Consider the following 19,198-nt stretch of genomic DNA (forward strand, 5'->3'; position numbering starts at 1 on the left):
CGTGCTGGACCGTTCGTTGATTGATGATTTCCTTCGTTGCCGCCAGGGTTCCTCCTCGAGTGCGCCAGGAGGCGCTCGGTGAGTGGGGGGGTACTGTCATGTTTTGTCTTTGATCATGTCTTGTCCCTGTGCTTCCCTCTGCTGGTCTTATTAGGTTCTTTCTCTTTCTCTCTCTCTATCGTTCCGTTCCTGCTCCCAGCTGTTTCTCATTCTCCCTACGACCTCATTTACTCTTTCACACCTGTCCCCTGTTTTGCCCTCTGATTAGAGTCCCTATTTCTTCCTCTGTTTTCCGCTCCTGTCCTTGTCGGATTCTTGTTTGATGTTTGCTGTTCCTGTGTCCTTGTTTCGCCCTGTCGTGTTCTTTGCCTTCTTCAGATGCTGCGTGTGAGCAGGTGTCTATGTCAGCTACGGCCAGTGCCTTCCCGAAGCGACCTGCAGTCTGTGGTCGCGTCTCCAGGCGTTCCTCTCTATTGACGAGAGGATTTCAGTTTCCTGTTTTGGATTACCATTGATTATATCCAGGAGAATCATTATTTGTTTAATACTGGAATAAAGACTCTGTTACTATTACGTCGCTTTTGGGTCCTCATTCATCAGCATAACATTAGCAGCATCGCATATGTGCGTCTTTTTATCCTGGCCATTAGTCAAAAGTAGCCTATGAATAAAGGGTTTTAATGGTGTACTGAGAGTGCCCTCACTCTTTTTCATTATTCACAATTCACATACAGTACCTGCATTTTGCTTGTTTAAGTAGGCTATCCGTCCCCATTATCAAAGAGCCCCCCTTGTCCGATTACCAAAGACAGACTTCTCCAAACGATTCAGTCCTCCTATAATGTCATATCAACGGCAGATTTTTGAGAGAATGTGCCTTGCACATACAGTGGTTCCTCATTTAAAAGTTGCAGTATAGCGTGGTATGCTGTGGTAGGGTTCAGAGCTTTACAGTACTTGACCTTAATGATCAATTTAACCACCAGAGGGCATCTTTGAGCACAGCTACTACATCCTGTGACCACTGCATTTTGAGATTATGCATGACCTTTTATTGATGAAAAGGAGCTGATCCTGGTCTTTATTATTTACGATGTTTTGCTGATATTTTCGCTAAATAATGACATGTATTAATATTAGGGTGTTTCTATTTTACAGTAGCCTATGTAGGCCTATAGCATACTGTACCTAAAAAATCAGTTTATACAACTCCTTCAAAAATATAAATATGGGCAGAATATTGTATAAAATATGTATATGGTAAAAGACCGACAGTTGGTAGTTTCAATTAAATCTGTTTTCTTTCATTCAAATGTGACTCTTTTCATTCTCGTTCCATTTAAGCCTACATTTAGGCCTGTGTGTGCACTGTGCCAACAGTGCAATGAAACGAGAGATGTGATTTATGATATTATGCTGCTGACCCGGTCCTATCTATATTGTTGCTGGTTTAAAAAACAGTTTCTGTATTTTTCATTTCATTTCATTTGATTTAAAACCAAACCTATTCTAAATATTCACCGTCCAAGTGTTTATGACGAGAACGTACATGGGTTGAATGCAACGCAATTTATTCAGCTATTTCTGGAGAAGTGCTAATGTGATCTGTAAGATGGTTCCATGATGTTTATTAAACATTACATTTTGCAAGCAGTATAATAGTAAGTGGATATTCCCCCTTTCTCTTTATATTGGATCTTTATCCAGCTCCTGTGAAAAGTTTGGATGTGCATATGTGACTCATTTAAGGAAACTTTAAGGAAAAGGTCACTATTTCACAGGAGAGCCATTTGAACGTAAACATTTTTTTAAATCAAAATAGTTTTTTGGCAGAAATGCCTTCTGGAACATGTAAACTTTCATGTGCCTTAATAACAAACTTGTATGCCATCTGTAAATACAAATAAATTGTTAAATTACAAGCCTAGTTGGTTTAGCCACGGAAAAAGCTGGGAACCTTCCCACTAGCCATGATTGGCTAAGATAATGGATGGACTGGACATGCCGAGAGATGACTTCGGATTGGTCTGCCATATAGCACACTTCTGTCTATAACATGAGCTGGTCAGTATGTGTAGGTCATCTTTGCTAAACAACTTTTTTGGAAAAATATCATGTAGTAGAACTGCAAAAGTGTTGCTCTCCACTTTCTGGAAGTCCAAGTTTTGAAATCAGTGGAATGCCCGGTGGAATTAGAGTATGATCGCCAAGGAGATGGAAAACAATTCTGGGGTTTGATTGAAAATATGCAGAGGGAGTCAAAAAGAGAACACCCAGAAGGCTGTTGTATAAAACACCTGTCTCCGGATTACATCTTCAAACTTAAGGCAACCATGGCATCAGTGACAGAGCGGGAGAAGCGTCCATCCATGTATACGGGTAATTCTGTCAGAAAGTAATTTTCATTTCAAGTTAAAGTGTACTGTTTGGTAGCTAGCTAACATAAGCTGGCTGGCTAACTAGCTAATGCATGATCTGTGTCATAATATTATTCAAATCAAATCAAAATCAAATCAAGTTTATTTTATATAGCCCTTCGTACATCAGCTAATATCTCGAAGTGCTGTACAGACACCCAGCCTAAAACCCCAAACAGCAAGCAATGCAGGTGTAGAAGCACGGTGGCTAGGAAAAACTCCCTAGAAAGGCCAAAACCTAGGAAGAAACCTAGAGAGAAACCAGGCTATGAGGGGTGGCCAGTCCTCTTCTGGCTGTTATTATTCAGATCTCTGAGCCATTTGCATTGCTAGTTATAACCCAAAGTTAGCTAGCTAACATTGAATCTGGTTGGTTAGTTACCTGCACATTCATAGGGTAGTATCATTATGAGTTGGGATTATGGTTCATTGTTTAGCTAGCTAGCTAGCTGCATGTCTAAACAAAAGACTTCACTATGAAAGTAACCATTTCAATAGAATGCTCATGATGTCACCGCAGCAACTGTCGATAGACATAGCTGGTAAATTCGATCTGGCTATCTACTCCGATTTCAGAGCACTCTCGTCTAAGTGTGCCAGAGCGCAGAATAACTTGCACAGTTACAGCCTAACTACCTCTGCTAGGGTGAGTGAAATGGTCAGAGTGAGCTGTTCTCTCATGTGTGTCTGGAAGTAGCTAGACAGCTAGCCAACGTTAGCCAGTTAACTTGAGTGCTTGACTGCTGTTTTTAGGTCAGAACGCTTGGATCAACCCTACTCCTCGGCCAGAGCGTCCAGTGTGCTCTCTGAACGCTCTGAGAGCAAAACGCTCTGAATTTACAAACAGACAAACAGACAATCTGACAATGCTCTTAGTTTATGAATGTCCAGAGCGCACTCTGAGTGCACTCTGGCTCTCCAGATTGAATTTACGAATACACCCGTAGTATAAGCTAGCCTTTAGCCTTGAAATCTTTGGTTGTTTACTACATGGCCTCACATGTGAATCCTTAAATAGATGGGTGGGGCTAAGGCTTAAGAGGGTGCAAAAGATGCTGAACGGGTGTAGACAAAGAAGAGCTCGCCAGTAGGTTTACCAAAACATTCAAGGGCCAAGGTTACAAGTTTATCAACTTTCAAAGCAGAATTACTTTCCCATTGTTCCTCAACTGTAGTATGTTATACCATTTCATACACTACAGTCTCTACTTTTATCCAATGTAAAAAAATATATATATATATTCAAATGTGAATCGAGACGGTCGGTCACATAACCTTCCATAGTCTGGATCTTTTTCCAGCTCATGTGAAAAGTTTGGATGTTCATAAAACCCTCCATAGTCTAAGTTGTCTAGTCTGTATTATACACCCACCGGGAGAAATGATGGTGCCTGTAAATGTATTTATAGCCTATTTAATTCTTAGCGCTAGGGGTCAGCGCTAGGGTTTTTTTTTTTCAAAATACGTACCCAAAGTTAACGTAAATTTTCTCTGGCCCAGATCGTAGAATATGCATATAATTTACAGATTAGGATAGAAAACACTCCAACGTTTCCAAAACTGTCAAAATGTTGTCTGTGAGAAAAATTATATTTATTCTGCAAGCGAAATCGTGAGAAAAAGTAACCCGGAAGTGATATAAAAAATTTAAAAAAACGTTGTTTCCTGACCTGTCTAACCTCCATTTAAAGGCGTATCAACCAGATTCTTTTTCCAATGGCTTCCTCAGGCTGTAACCAGGCTTTAGACATAGTTTCAGGCTTTTATTTTGAAAAATGAGCGAGATGTTTCAAAACAGGTCAGGTGTCCTCTGAATATTTCCTGCGCGCGTAGGAGGAACTCACCATTTTCCTTTTCTCTCTTATTGAATAGGTTATGCTCCGGTTGAAATATTATCGATTATGTTTGTTAAAGACAACCTGAGGTTTGATTATAAAAAACATTTGGAATGTTTCTACGACCATTTCGGATACTTTTGGGGATTTGTCGAACAGAACAAGGCTTTTGTTTCCGCAAAATATTGCGCAAACCAAATGGCGGTGTTTTGTGATAAAAGTAAATTTATCGAACAAAAATAACATTTGTTGTATAACTGGGAGTCTCGTGAGTGGAACCACCCGAAGATTATCAAAGGTAAGCGATTAATTTGATTGCTTTTCTTACTTTCGTGACCATGCTAGCCAAGCTAATATAAGGCTAATGTTATAGCATTGAAAGCTACACTCACAAAAGCTTGGATTTCTTTCGCTGTAAAATATATTTTCAAAATCTGACACGATAGGTGGATTAACAACAAGCTAAGCTGTGTTTTGGTATATTTCACTTGTGATTGCATGATTATAAATATTTTTAGTCATATTTTTTAATCTGATATGTTTGGAAATTTTCATCTTCCTTTCAGGACCGGAATGAGGCTGTCGTTTTTTTCATCATGACGCACAACCCAAATGGCGTTTTTTTGTGATAAAAGTAATATTTAACGAACAAAAAGAAGATATGTTGTGTAACTGGGAGTCTCGTGAGTGGAAACGTCCAAAGATTATCTAAGGTAAGCGATGAATTTGATTGTTTTTCACACTTTCGTGACTATGCTAATTTGGGGTTAGCTGATGTAGCATTGAAAACTACACTCACAAAAGCTTGGATTTCTTTCGCTGTAAAATATATTTTCAAAATCTGACAACATAGGTGGATTAACAACAAGCTAAGCTGTGTTTTGGTATATTTCACTTGTGATTGCATGATTATAAATATTTTTAGTAATATTATTTGTTTGTGGCGCTATACTATTCAGCGTTGCTGATGACAATTATCCCGGTACCGGGATGGGTGGTTCAGAAAGGTTAAAATAAGTTGTTTTGTTTTTATTAGAATTTGATTGGAATTATACAGTATTTTTAAGCCTTATCAATACTGTGGTGATTTTAATATTTATTATTGACTACATTTGGCACATCCAGACTGCAATTTACAGTATAGGCCTAGCCCTTATACAGTACCCTCAGAAAGTCTAGTCACCCCTTGACTTATTCCACATTTTGTTGTGTTACAGACTGAATTCAAAATGTATTACATAGATTGTTTTTCTCATCTCAGCTACACACAGTAGCCCAATACAAAGAAACCTGTTTTATAAATGTTAGCATATTCATTGAAAATGAAATATGGAAACATCTAATTTGCATTAGTATTCACACCCCTTGGTCAATACTTTGTAGAAGCACCTTTGGCGGCGATTAGAGCTTTGAGGCATCTTGGGTACGTCTGTATCAGCTTTGCACATCTGGATTTTCTCCCATTCGTACTTGTAGATTTTCTCAAGCTCTGTTAAGTTAGATGGTGGCGATGAACAGCAATCTGTAAGTGTTTCCAGTGATTTTCAATGGGATTCAAGTCTGGGCTTTGGCTGAGTCACTCAAAGAATTTCACATAATTGTTCTGAAGCCATTCCAACGTTGCTTTGGCTGTATGCTTGGGGTCATTGTCCTGTTGGAACGTAAATATTTGCCACCAGTCTAAGGTCGTGTGCACTGAAGCAGGTTCTCATCAAGGATTTGCCTGTATTTGATTTGGCACCATTCAATGTTCCCTCTATCCTGACTAATCTTCCAGTCCCCACAGCATGATGCTGCCATAACCATGCTTCACTGTAGGGATGGTTTTGGACGTGTGATGAGCTGTGCCTGGTTTTCTCCAGACATAGCGCTTTGCATTCAGTCGAAATAGTTACTTTTTTGTCTCATTAGACCACATAATATTTTGCCTTATGCTCTCAGAGTCAGACTCCAGGCGTACTGTCATGTGCCTTTTTCTAAGGAGCGGCTTCCGTCTGTCCATTCTCTCAATAAGCCCAGATTGGTGAAGTACTGTAGAGACTGTTGTCCTTCTGGCAGGTTCCCATCTCAGTCAAGGAACTCTGTAGTTCTGTCAGAGCGGTCATTGGGTTCTTGGTCACCTCCCTGACCAAGGTCCTTCTTGCCCGGTTGCTCAGTTTGGTCGTATGGCCAGCTCTTGGCAGAGTCCGAGTAGTTCCATATTTTTTCTATTTCCCAATGATGGAGACCATTGGGCTTTTTGAAACTTTCAACAATCTAGGAATATTTGTTTTATACCCTTCCCCAGATATATGCCTTATCACAATTTTATCTTGAAAATCTACGAACAATTACTTGGACTTCATGGTATAGTTTCTGCTCTGACATGCACTCTCAATTGTGGGACCTTTATATAGACAGGTGTGTTTCTTTCTAAATCATGTCCAAACAATTGAATTGACCACAGGTGGACTCCAATCAAGTTTCAGTGACATCTCAAGGATGATCAAAGGAAATTGTGGAAAGACTTGAAGATTGCTGTTCACGGCCGCTCCTCATCTAACTTAACAGAGCTTGAGAAAATCTGAAAGAAATAATGGGAGAAAATCCCCAAATCCAGATGTGGAAAGCTGATAGACACATTTTTATTTTTTATTTTATTAACTAGGCAAGTCAGTTCACAAACTAGGCTATAATGGACTTACTTTCAAATTGTTGTTGATGGCAATGTAATACATAAAATACCGTAAATACACAACGTGAAGCAACTACATACACTGAGTATACCAAACATTAATAACACCTTCCTAATATTGAGTTGCACCCCCCCTTTTACCCTCATAACAGCCCCAATTCATCAGGGCCTGGACACTACAAGGTGTCGAAAGCGTTTCACAGGGATTCTGGCCCATGTTGACTCCAATACTTCCCACAGTTGTGTCAAGTTGGCTGGATGTCATTTGGGTGGTGGACAATTCTCGATACACATGGGAAACTGTTGAGTGTGAAAAACTTAGCAGCGTTGCAGTTATGGTCCCAACCCTTGTGCCTGGCAATTGCACCCATACCCTGTTCAAAGGCACTTAAATATTTTGTTATACCCATTCACCCTCTGAATGGCACACATACACATGTCTCAATTGTTTCAAGGCTTAACAACCTTTGTTTAACCTGTCTCCCCTCCCCCCTTCATCTACACTGATTGAAGTGGATTTAACAAGTGACATCAATAAGGGATCACAGCCTTCACCTGGATTCACCTGGCAAGTCTATGTCATGGAAAGAGCAATGTTTTGTATACTCAGTGTGTTTAGCCATGGGGCATGTTCTGATTGGCAACCCGGAGCACAGACTCATCACTCTAATTAATGTTGTTTCGTGGTAATGTTCTATCTGGGCTGTGTTTACATTTCTGCTCATTACTCACACATCTCCATTTCCCATCACTATTACTGATGTGAGATGGAGATAAACACCGGCATGTAATGTGGTTACGTTTTTTTAGCTTTGGCATCTGCTTACATGGAGGTGGGTGAGGAGAGAGGACTAGCCATAGGACAGGGAGCAGGTACTGACTTTACAGTAGAGACGGTAGAGGTCCACTTAATCCTACCCAAAGTGCGCCCTCTACAGCCTATTCAGACCATTCCAAATTCATTATTAATTAGTTTTTGTCTCCACAACAAGAACATATCTTAAAGTGTCAGCCCTGAGGGTATATTATGTTGTGAATATTACCAATAAACAGACTCAATCCCGTCAAAAGCTACTGACATATCGAGCGGCTAATGCTTGGGGCTGCGTTGAAGGTCAAATATGCATTTAGTCAGCCATGAAATGTATTCACAATGTGGCTTCTTGCCTGTAACTTACATTACGATATCTTCATGCTAATAATTTCATTTATTGACCTCAGAGGGAAGTTTTTGTTGCTTGAGAACACGTGCTTTTCATGACTTCATTATCATGGCTCACAGATGCATGAGCACTGATCCTGGCTCCATGTGATCACATGCCTTGGGTAAGTGAGAAACACAGGACTTACACACACACATTGGCATGTTAGACAGAGTCAGGTGAAAGTCAATCACCTTTCAGGAAATGTCTGTTCTTTCTTCAAATCAAATCAAATTGTATTTGTCACATGCGCCGAATACAACAGGTAGACCTTACCTTTTGCTTACTTACAAGCCCTTAACCAACAATGCAGTTCAATAAATAGAGTTTTTCCTAAATAAATTAAAGTAAAAATGTAATAAAAACACAATAAAATAACTATAACGAGGCTATATACAGGGGGTACAGGTACTGAGTCAATGTGCAGAGGTACAGGTTAGTCAAGGTAATTTGTACATGTACGAAGGATTAAAGTACTATGCATAAATAATAAGCAGCGAGTAGCAGCAGTGTAAAAAATAAAGTGGGTGGGGGTCAATGTAAATAGTCCGGAAGGCCATTTGATTAATTGTTCAGTCTTATGGCTTTGGAGTAGAAGCTGTTAAAGAGCCTTTTGGTCCTAGACTTGGCGCTCCGGTACCACTTGCCGGGCGGTAGCAGAGAGAACAGTCTATGACTAGGTTGACTTTCCTTCTACAGTAATCTGAATGCCAAACATGGTAGAAAAGTTGCATCAGAAATAAAGAGGTTTCACAGAGAGCAGGTTGTTCTGTTGTGAATATTGCTCTGTTGTGAAGAAAGGCAGGAAAGCTTGGCTCAGGTTATGAGGGCGCAGGGCTTGTAACATGCTATACTGAGAAATATTATTTCCAAGCAAAAAATACATTGAGTACAATATACCACCATGAGTACAATATGATGCTCAGAGATACTATGGGAGCATAGATACAATTACAATGTTTCAAAATGAACATCCTGTTTTGCAGAAGTTGTTCTGATAAAGGCCATTGCTTTTGAAATCATTTCATAATTTTAGTGTGCAGTTCTTCCCTGAGGTGCAGACTAATGGTTAGTGCTGAAATCGCATTAAGCTCAATTATCGGCAATGCAACATTATCGCTACAACGCTGCTCCAGACCATTAGCAATAATTACCATCCATAACAAAATATATTGGACAGCTCTTTGAGCGGGGACAAGATAATGCCGTTTGAAATTACCTAAAAAGTACATCCATTCTAAAGAATACGTCTGGAGAAGATTTTAAATCATTTGCAATGATATTCCAACCGTAGAATTGAATCATTCTCTAAAGCTCTTAGGAATAGCAAGCTTACTGGAACCAAACATACCTAGGCCCTTCTTTTAACATGAACCAGGTTCCATCCTCAAGAACAGGTCTTTTGGATGCACCTGAGCTCAATGTTGAGTCTCAATACAAAGGCTCTGAATACTTTTGTAAATGTGATATATATTTTTTAATTTTTGTATACATTTGCAACCATTTCTAAAAAGCTGCTTTTCCTTTGTCATTATGGGGTATTGTGTGTATATTGATGAGGGGAAAAAACGATTTAATCAATTTTAGAATAAGGCTGTAACGTAACAAAATGTGGAAAAAGTCAACGGGTCTGAATACTTTCCGAATGCACTAGCCAGCAGTGCGTAAAGCGTGATGAGTAGTTGACTCAGAGAGAAAAAAACAATAGTTGATCAAGTTTCAAACAAATTCATTTCTTACAAAATTAAGAAGATGCAGCAGAGAGAGGGAGAGAGAGAGCTAGCTATATTTCTTAGTATTTTTTTTCCTTTTTAGTTTACCTTTCACTTACTTAGCTAATGCAGCTAATTTTGCCTACTCAACAACCTGACAAACAGAGCTAGCTGGCTAAGGCTATCCAACACGGCAACTCTTCCAAGTCAAGGTAAGCTTTCGGTTTTATTCATTTATACCGGGGCATGCCGGTGTAACTGCTAAACTGCTTTCTGTAACTGTACTGCGTGATGCACACATGGACTGGATTGTGGGTTTACTAATGCATTAGTTTAAGTTTTTTTTACTATAACGTTAATATGGTAACAACGATATAGGCTGTGTAGCGGTTAGCGGTCATGGTATGAAAGTTTGGCTTGGAGAGGTATTTGTGCCTGGTCACAAACAGCTGTTGTGTTGTGCACTGAAGGTGAGAGGAAGAGAGCGTGTAGATGTGAGAAGGAATTATACAACGAGCAAACTGATGATGCTGTATGTGGCTGCTATGAAAGTGAACTGTGTGTGCGGGTGATCAGGGGTGTATTCATTCTGCTGATTCTATTGCAAAATGTTGTTTAAACGGAAGCAAATGAAACAAAAAATGGGGAAGGATCTACCTGAATTTGTCCAATAGAAACGTTTGCTTTAGTTGCAAAATGGAATGCTTTGCAACTCTTTGGACTAATGCTTAAGCACCCCAGATCGGCTAGATGCAGGCAAGACCGTGCAAGAATATGTTGAATGTGTGTCACCTTGATTACTCCTATTTGTCTCTCAACCTGTGCACCTACGTTAAAAACGTTCATTTGTAGACTCGTTGTAGCAACCTCATGATGGGTATAGGGCAAAATAATGTCGTAGCCTAAACCTATCAATGTTTCACTGAGCTGGGTGAATGGAATATGAACGACAGTCATCCAATATGCTGTAATAGAAATAAGGCCATGCTCATAAAAAAATGAAATGCCCGACACCCCACAGCCCAGCCCACAGACAGTACACAGCTGACTGGATACAGACTCTCTCCAGCCTCTCCTTCTCGCTGTCTGTCTTCTTTGGTCTCTGGTGAAGCATTGATTACTTGGTGTTGATAACAAGTCACATCTAAAGACACAGCCCACGTGCAGAGCGACTAAAATGCCTGCGACTAAGTCAGAGATAGAGAAGCAGAGGAAAAATGGAAATGTACAGCATCATCAGTCATATCTAATAGACTGCCTGCAGTGGCAGCAAACAATATTACATGCCACTTTAGAAACTGGCCCATGATCAATATACAGTGAATTGACTCAAGGTCACACCACTACTACTAGCTAAGCATGCAAGCGGGCACGTTGAACAGCTGTGGTCTCATGCTTTCTCCAAAACAGTTAAGGAAACGGTGTCAGTGATTGGAATGGAATGTTCACAAAATGATGCCTATTTGCATCGCAAAAGAAACACCCGAGCCATCGAAACCCAAAGACTGATATACAAAGAGAGCTAAATTAAGCCAAGCTTTACATGAGTATGGATTTTTAGAAGCTCCTTCCTCCACACTAAGACCTCTTGCTTCTCCCTCTCATCTCTATTTATTTTCCTTTTTGCTTGGCGTTAGCAGAACAGTGTCAGACTAAAATGAATAGGCAAAGCTAAATTATTGACTGTGAAACTTGATGATTATGGAATGTACTGTATGTCTCGCAGTACAAATGTATTGCTGAAATCAATAAATGTTGCCTTCACTTTGGACTTGCTTGCCTGTCAAACCCTGCCTGCTGTAATGTTTGACAAGGTTATTTTTCCCCCGGCTTGGCTCTGTTTGCTGAGAGCTGGCTTTCTCTCCCCCGTCCAGTGAAGAAGGGGGTCTGTTGGCCATTACTGTGATTTTCTCTGTCAACAACAGTGCTTGTGGAAGGTACACTTTGACTCCCACCAGTTACCGAGAAGAGGATATATGGTAGGCTCAGACCTTCACTGTCCCTTACTTCAGTTTTAACTTTAATATAAACACTTGAATACATTAAAATCACAATCAAAGTACAGGTAGTCCCACTTGGTGGATATGAATTGGGTGAACAAAGAGTCTCTAGGAGTCTTAGGGGATACCATTTAGAATATTCAATGCAATATTTTGAGAATGAGGGCCTCAGGGGACTACTTTTAAAGCGGGAGTAACAATACTGAATGTGTAAAATACATGGTTGTGAGATTGAGGCTCTGAGGGATACTTCTAAAGCAGGATTAACAATACTGAACATCTAAAACCTTCAGGACCCAGCTGATCACCACTCCTTCTCTTTGATCCACAGGTCAGTAAAAAGTCTATTTACAGACAGCCTTGAGATCAAACCGTGTGTTTACAGTACCTTACAGTACCCGGGGGGGCCAGACAAAACAAAACATCTGCTCCGTTAAAAAAAAGTAATCAACAAAAACTTGACTTAGACCAAACAAAAGATATACCACAAAGTAGACCTGCAACGGGTCCGTTTTTTGGAGCCGCACCCGCCCCACGCCGGCCACATAAATTCCGAGCCCCACCTGATATCCGACATCAGGACAGATTTTTCTCCTCAACCCGACCCACCCACATATAATTGTTTTCCCAAGAGATGATCAGTGACCGTCCAAATAACAAATGTATTTACTTTTTATGACTCCAGAGTAGTAGGCTATTAATTCCCCTCCCTACATTAATTAATTTATCTGCATGTTTATTCAACATTTGTATAGAAAGAAACCATGCCATGACTTAAGAACGATATATGATTTTTTTTTATGAGATACAGCACATTAACAACTCAAATCGCACTGAAAAAATGTGCCTTCTAATTAGCCTTACCTAATGAAAACATATAGCTGACATAACAAAACAAGACCTTTACATTCAATACTGTTAAGATAATCAAATAGTTTAATTGAAACTTAAATTTTAAAAATCCCAGAATCAAATATAGGCTGCAAAAATACATTTATTTAGTAGACTATAGTTTAGGCTACTCAAGCGTATACCAGCGCACCGGTTTACACTTGATATGGCCTGCGTATGGACTAAATGAACGAAAGGCTGAGTTAACATAATTCATTGATAATAAACTGAATTAGCCTATCATAAACAAAAACCTGCTTTCACTTTTTGCTGGCTTTGTGTCCATCTACCATGTTGTTGTCCTTGTCCACAATGACTCCAAAATCCTTCCAAACCAAATCAGAGATTTCACTCGCACAGCACCTGTTTCCAGGATGTTGTATTTCATAACCTTTCTTAATATTTCTTCTGATTACGGCCTACGTTAGCCATTTTCGCGTGAGCTAGGCTAGCCAGAGAAAGTACATTTGGCAACATATTCTCACGTGGGGGGATTAGACATATGTTTCAGCACCACACAACTAATGGACAGTTCCATGATCCACTGCGTGCGTGACTGGTAGCCTATATGTCTGCCTCACCGCTCACAGAATGGAATTCGCAACACAATGCAACACAACACGCTCCTGGGTTTGTAAAACAAATATTATTTTGATTTTAAAAAATTACGGCCCACAATATAATTGTTTTGAACCGCGAGCCAACCCACGGTTTGAAAGAATGTTTTCATTCCACCCGCCAGCTGATTTTTTTGCGGGTCAACTATGGGGAACCGTGGGTATACGACATGCATGCAGAACATGCACCAGGTGGTGACCAATTACAGGTGGGGATACCGTCAACAACCTTCTAGAATTGGAGCACATAAACCAATGAATTGGAGAGAGATGCTGCCAGTTGACTTGAGGAGGGGGCGGTGGAGAAACAGCTGAGAGTGGAGCTACCTCTCTACCAAAGCACCAAAAAGCATATATTCAGCTTTCAGCAAACCTACTTGGCAAAGAGGTGGTCAATCTGCCTCGAGAAAGAGGTGGAGGGTCAAGGGAGAGAGTGGAAAAAGAGTCAGAAATGGATTTGACATTTCAATCTGGCCGTGTGCAAACTGAAGGGGCAACATCCGGTCCATTAGTATTCAACCGGCTGCAACACACTAGATCTGATTTCATCACACTCCTGTGTATGTAATTATGGGCAGTGGCAGCAGATCTCTTTTTAGACCTATGCCAGCCTGCCCTGGGCCAGCAGCATGGCCATGGCCTGACACTGGGAGTGCTGTCTGTTTCGCATAAGTAGTAAAACTACGTTATGTATTGTTGTAGTATCTTGTTAACATGCTGTTAGGTTTGATTTATTTCAGTGGTAATGGCAAATGGTCTTCAATATGATATGAGTGTAAAAAATGTGTAGATTGAATTTCTGTATGTTAAATCCATTACCAGATATCTAAACTACACCTATGAAAAGTGAAAGCAAGATAATGGAAGAAGATGCAAGAATAGATGGAGAGAAGATTCTTACCGATTGATGCTGTTGCAGGGACTGCAACAGCCTCCTTCGACACTACAGACGGTCACGACACAGGAAAAGAAGAAGACACAGTGAATATTGATCTCCAAGCAACAAAAATGTACACCCTAGAAAATGTTACAATCTACAGTTTGATTTCTCAACATGTTCTACTTTGAAGAGACCAGAAAGAGCAATATGGCATTGCCTTATGTAGATACACTACAAAGCAGGCGTCTTCAGAGTGGTATGGCTGTACCTGAGTAGTAGGAATTCAAAAGGGATTTGCTTTGCAGAGTTTTGCCTTGCACAGAGAAGGAGCAGGGAGAGGGGGATGCTGAGGGGAGAAACACAAGGGGGAGATGTTAAAGACCTCGAAGACACAGCAACACAGCAAACAGGATGCAATATCCAGACACAAAGCACTCTCTCTACTGCAGGAGAGGGTATCGCTTGTTGATTTTAAAGCTCTGATAGGGGAACATGTTGTTGACCATTGTGATTGTTTTTAATGTATTGTATTGTGCTCTTTCTATTTACACGTGGACTGCTTCCTGCTGACCGCTTGGCCAGGTCCACCTCGCAAAAGAGGTTTCGAAACTCAAAGGGTATTTTCCTGGTTAAATACAGGTTAATTAGACAGACATGCAGGTAAGACAGACATGCAGGTAAGTCTCTAGATTAAGGTGAGTCTACAGTACATTAACCAACTATACCAAAGGAGACGTACAGTGAGAAAGAGCAAATGTATGTACCATAAGTGAGCAAACCTGGATGGGTTCAGTAAATGCCACCATATGGTGAAAGAGATGAGTTCTCACCTTCAACAACTCACACTACAAGCCTATCAAACACGAAATGCGGACAAATGGGATTCTGACACATGGAGTTTTTACAATAATCGACATGTGATATTACATACTGCTATGCAAACCATTTATCCACATACTAGCTCCTTCATCTCACTCTGAGGATGTGCTTTACATGCTAATGCGCAACAGTATCTCCTCTACTCAAAGATAAAATCCCATGGATTTATGCATACTGTATGCTAATGTAGCAAAGATGCTAAACTTTACACTAGTAACTGCACGTGAAAAGTGCGTTCGCAGCAATGTAGACTAGATACCAGCAAAATATGTTTCACGAGAATGCAATAAGAGAAAAGGTTATTTACCTTCGTCCCTGTAAATATTAGATCCCGTGCTGCGTTGGCATTTTTCTCTGCCTCATTAGGTACAACCAGTGCCCAACACCCCTGGTACTATCCTATTCTGATGGGCACATTACACTCCATAAATATTGAAAGGGAGGAATAATGAATAAGATGTTTTACAGGAAGAATACTGATATGAGAGGGAGAACATTCTGTGTTGGAGGCTTTGCATACTTAGATGTACAGATATCAGATCTTTACTTTATCACTCTTTTGTTGTGGAGAATTTTCCTGATACATCAGGAAATTCAAATGAGCCTTGTGACTGTCTAAAAAGGAGCAGTTCTCTTTCTCTCCATAAGGGGTAATTTGAGTCATTGGGATCAGAGCTCACTATCTTAAAATAATGTTTTCTTGCTCGCTCAAAGCTATAGACTTTAAGTCATATTACTGCAACATTCAAATGTACAAAAATGTATCTGAAATGCAGCCGTACACAGTAGCAACCGTCGTTTTATATACACTGAACAAAAATAGAAACGCAGCATGTGAAGTGTTGGTCCCCTGTTTCATAAACTGAAATAAAAAAATCCCAGAAATGTTCCATAAGCACAAAAAGCTTATTTCTCTCAAATGTTGTGCACAAATATCTTTACATCCCTGTTAGTGAGCATTTCTCCTTTGCCAATATAATCCATCCACCTGACAGGTGAAGCATATCAAGAAGCTGATTAAACAGCATGATGTCAGCATCTGGTAAGACATGGGGCGGGGGCCTATGCATATATGTGAACAACAGCTGGTGCACGATATCTAAGGAAGTCTCAAGGTTTTGCTCACCTGAGGTAGAGTATCTCAAGATAAGCTGTAGACCACACTATCTACCTACAGAGTTTTCATCTGTATTTTTCGTAGCTGTCTACAAACCACCACAGACCGATGCTGACACTAAAACCACACTCAATGAGCTGTATACGGCCATAAGCAAACAGGAAAACGCTCATCCTGAGTAGCCGGGAAATTTAACGCAGAGAAACTTAAATCCGTTTTACCTCATTTCTACCAGCATGTTAAACGTGCAACCAGAGGAAAACAATTCTTGACCACCTTTACTCCACACAAAGAGATGTTACAAAGCTCTCCCACACCCCCCATTTGGCAAATCTGACCATAATTCTATCCTCCTGATTCCTGCTTACAAGCAAAAATTAAAGCAGGAAACACCAGTGAATCGGTCTATAAAAAAGTGGTAAGACGAAGGAGATGCTAAAGGATTGCTTTGCTAGCACAGACTGGCACAGACTAGCACAGACTGGAATATGTTCCGGGATTCTTCCAAAGGCATTGAGGAGTACACCACATCAGTCACTGGCTTCATCAATAAGTCCATCGAGGACGTCGTCCCCCCAGTGACTGTGCGTACATACCCCAACCAGAAGCCATGGATTACAGGCAACATTCGCACTGAGCTAAAGGGTAGAGCTGCCGCTTTCAAGGAGCGAGACACTAACCCGGAAGCTTATAAGAAATCCCGCTATGCCCTCCGACAAACCATCAAATAGGCAAAGCATCAAGATCAAATCATAGTACACCGGCTCTGACGCTCGTCGGATGTGGCAGGGCTTGCAAACTATTACAGACTACAAAGGGAAACACAGCCGAGAGCTGCCCAGTGACACGAGCCTACCAGACGAGCTACATCACTTCTATGCTCACTTCGAGGCAAGTTCGAAGGGAGTCGCCTCTCCCTGTCTGAGTCTGTAATACCAACATGTTTCAAGCAGACCAGCATAGTCCCTGTGCCCAAGAACACTAAGGTAACCTGCCTAAATGACTACCGACCTGTAGCACTCACATCTCACTCACATCTGTAGCCATGAAATACTTTGAAAGGCTGGTCATGGCTCACATCAACAACATTATCCCAGAAACCCTAGACCCATTCCAATTTGAATACCGCACCAACAGATCCACAGATGATGCAATCTCTATTGCACTCCACACTGCCCTTTCATACCTGGACAAAAGGAACACCTATGTGAGAATGCTATTCATTGACTAGAGCTCAGCGTTCAACACCATAGTGCCTTCAAAGCTCATCACTAAGCTAAGGACCCTGGGACTAAACACCTCCCTCTGCCACTGGATCCTGGACTTCCTGACAGGCCACCCCCAGGTGGTAAGGGTAGCAACCAATACATCTGCCACGCTGATCCTCAACACGGGGGCCCCCCATGGGTGCATGCTCAGTCCCCTCCTGTACTCCCTGTTCACTCATGACTGCACGGTCAGGCACGACTCCAACACCATCATTAAGTTTGCTGATGACACAACAGTGGTAGGCCTGATCACCGACAACGATGAGAAAGCCTATAGGGAGGAGGTCAGAGATCTGATCGTGTGGTGCAAGGACAACAACCTCTCCCTCAAAGTGATCAAGACAAAGGAGATGATTACGGACTACAGGAAAAAGAGGACCGAGCACGCCCCCATTCTCATCAACGGGGCTGTAGTGGAGCAGGTTGAGAGCTTCAAGTTCCTTGGCGTCCACATCACCGCAAACTAACATGGTCCAAGCACACCAAGACAGTCGTGAAGAGGGCACGACAAAACATATTCCCCCTCAGGAGACAAAAAATATTTGGCATAGGTCCTCAGATCCTCAAAAGGTTTTACAGCTGCACCATCGAGAGCATCCTGACGGGTTGCATCACTGCTTGGTATGGCAACTGTTCGGCCTCCGACCGCAAGGCACTGCAGAGGGTAGTGCTTACGGCCCAGTACATCACCGGGGCCAAGCTTCCTGCCATCCAGGACCTCTATACCAGGCGGTGTCAGAGGAAGGCCCTAAAAATTGTCAAAGACTCCAGCAACCCTAGTCATAGACTGTTCTCTCTGCTACCACACGGTAAGCGGTACCGGAGCGCCAAGTCTAGGTCCAAGAGGCTCCTAAATAGATTCTACCCCAAAGCCATAAGACTCCAGAAAAGCTAATCAAATGGCTACACAGACTATTTGCACTGCCCCCCCATCCATGCTGCTGCTACTCTTTGTTATTATCTATGCATAGCCACTTTAATAACTCTACCTACATGTACATAATTACCTCAATTACCTCGACACCGGTGACCCCGCACATTGACATTGACTCTGTACCGGTACCCCCTGTATATAGCCCTGCTATTGTTATTTAGTGCTGTTTTTTAATTATTTGTTATTCTTATCTCTTAGATTTTGGGGAGGGGGCTATTTTCTTAAAACTGCATTGTTGGTTAAGGGCTTGTAAACAAGCATTTCATCTGTTGTATTCGGCGCATGTGACAAATACACTTTGATTTGATTTGATCATGACACAGGTGCACCTTGTGCTGGGGACAATAGAATGCCACTTTAAAATGTGCAGTTTTGACACGCAACACAATGCCACAGATGTCTCAAGGTTCGAGGGAGCATGCCATTGCATGCTGACTGCAGGAATGTCCAACAGAGCTGTTGCCAGATAATTTAATGTTATTTTCTCTACCATAAACTGCCTCCAACGTCATTTTAGAGAATTTGGCAGGGCGTCCAACTGGCATCACAACCTCATACCACGTGTAACCACTACCGGCCAGCACCTCCACATCCGGCTTCTTCACCTGTGGGATTGTCTGAGGGTTCATATTTCCTTATATGAACTGTAACTCAGTAAAATCTTTGAAATTGTTGCATGTTGTGTTTATATTTTTGCTCAGTTTAGAAATTACCAGTTCCTCCAAAAATTAAAATGTCAGTAGTGGGCCAGATTTGAACCCATATATGTGCC

General features: G+C 41.2%; 1 protein-coding gene across 8 annotated transcripts in view; it reads right to left on the minus strand.

The window, feature by feature from the left end:
• The window catches only part of LOC139535357 (receptor-type tyrosine-protein phosphatase T), a 504,254-nt gene that overhangs the window by 111,162 nt on the left and 373,894 nt on the right, over positions 1-19,198 (minus strand). For all 8 annotated transcript variants that reach the window (XM_071334697.1, XM_071334695.1, XM_071334698.1 and 5 more), the window contains 2 exons: positions 14,497-14,574; positions 14,250-14,291 (listed from right to left, as the gene is read on the minus strand). In XM_071334697.1, the coding sequence (XP_071190798.1) occupies positions 14,250-14,291; positions 14,497-14,574 (120 nt within the window). The remainder of the gene's footprint in view (positions 1-14,249; positions 14,292-14,496; positions 14,575-19,198) is intronic.

The sequence above is a fragment of the Salvelinus alpinus genome, chromosome 12 (genome assembly GCF_045679555.1).
Source record: "Salvelinus alpinus chromosome 12, SLU_Salpinus.1, whole genome shotgun sequence".
NCBI lineage: Eukaryota > Metazoa > Chordata > Actinopteri > Salmoniformes > Salmonidae > Salvelinus > Salvelinus alpinus.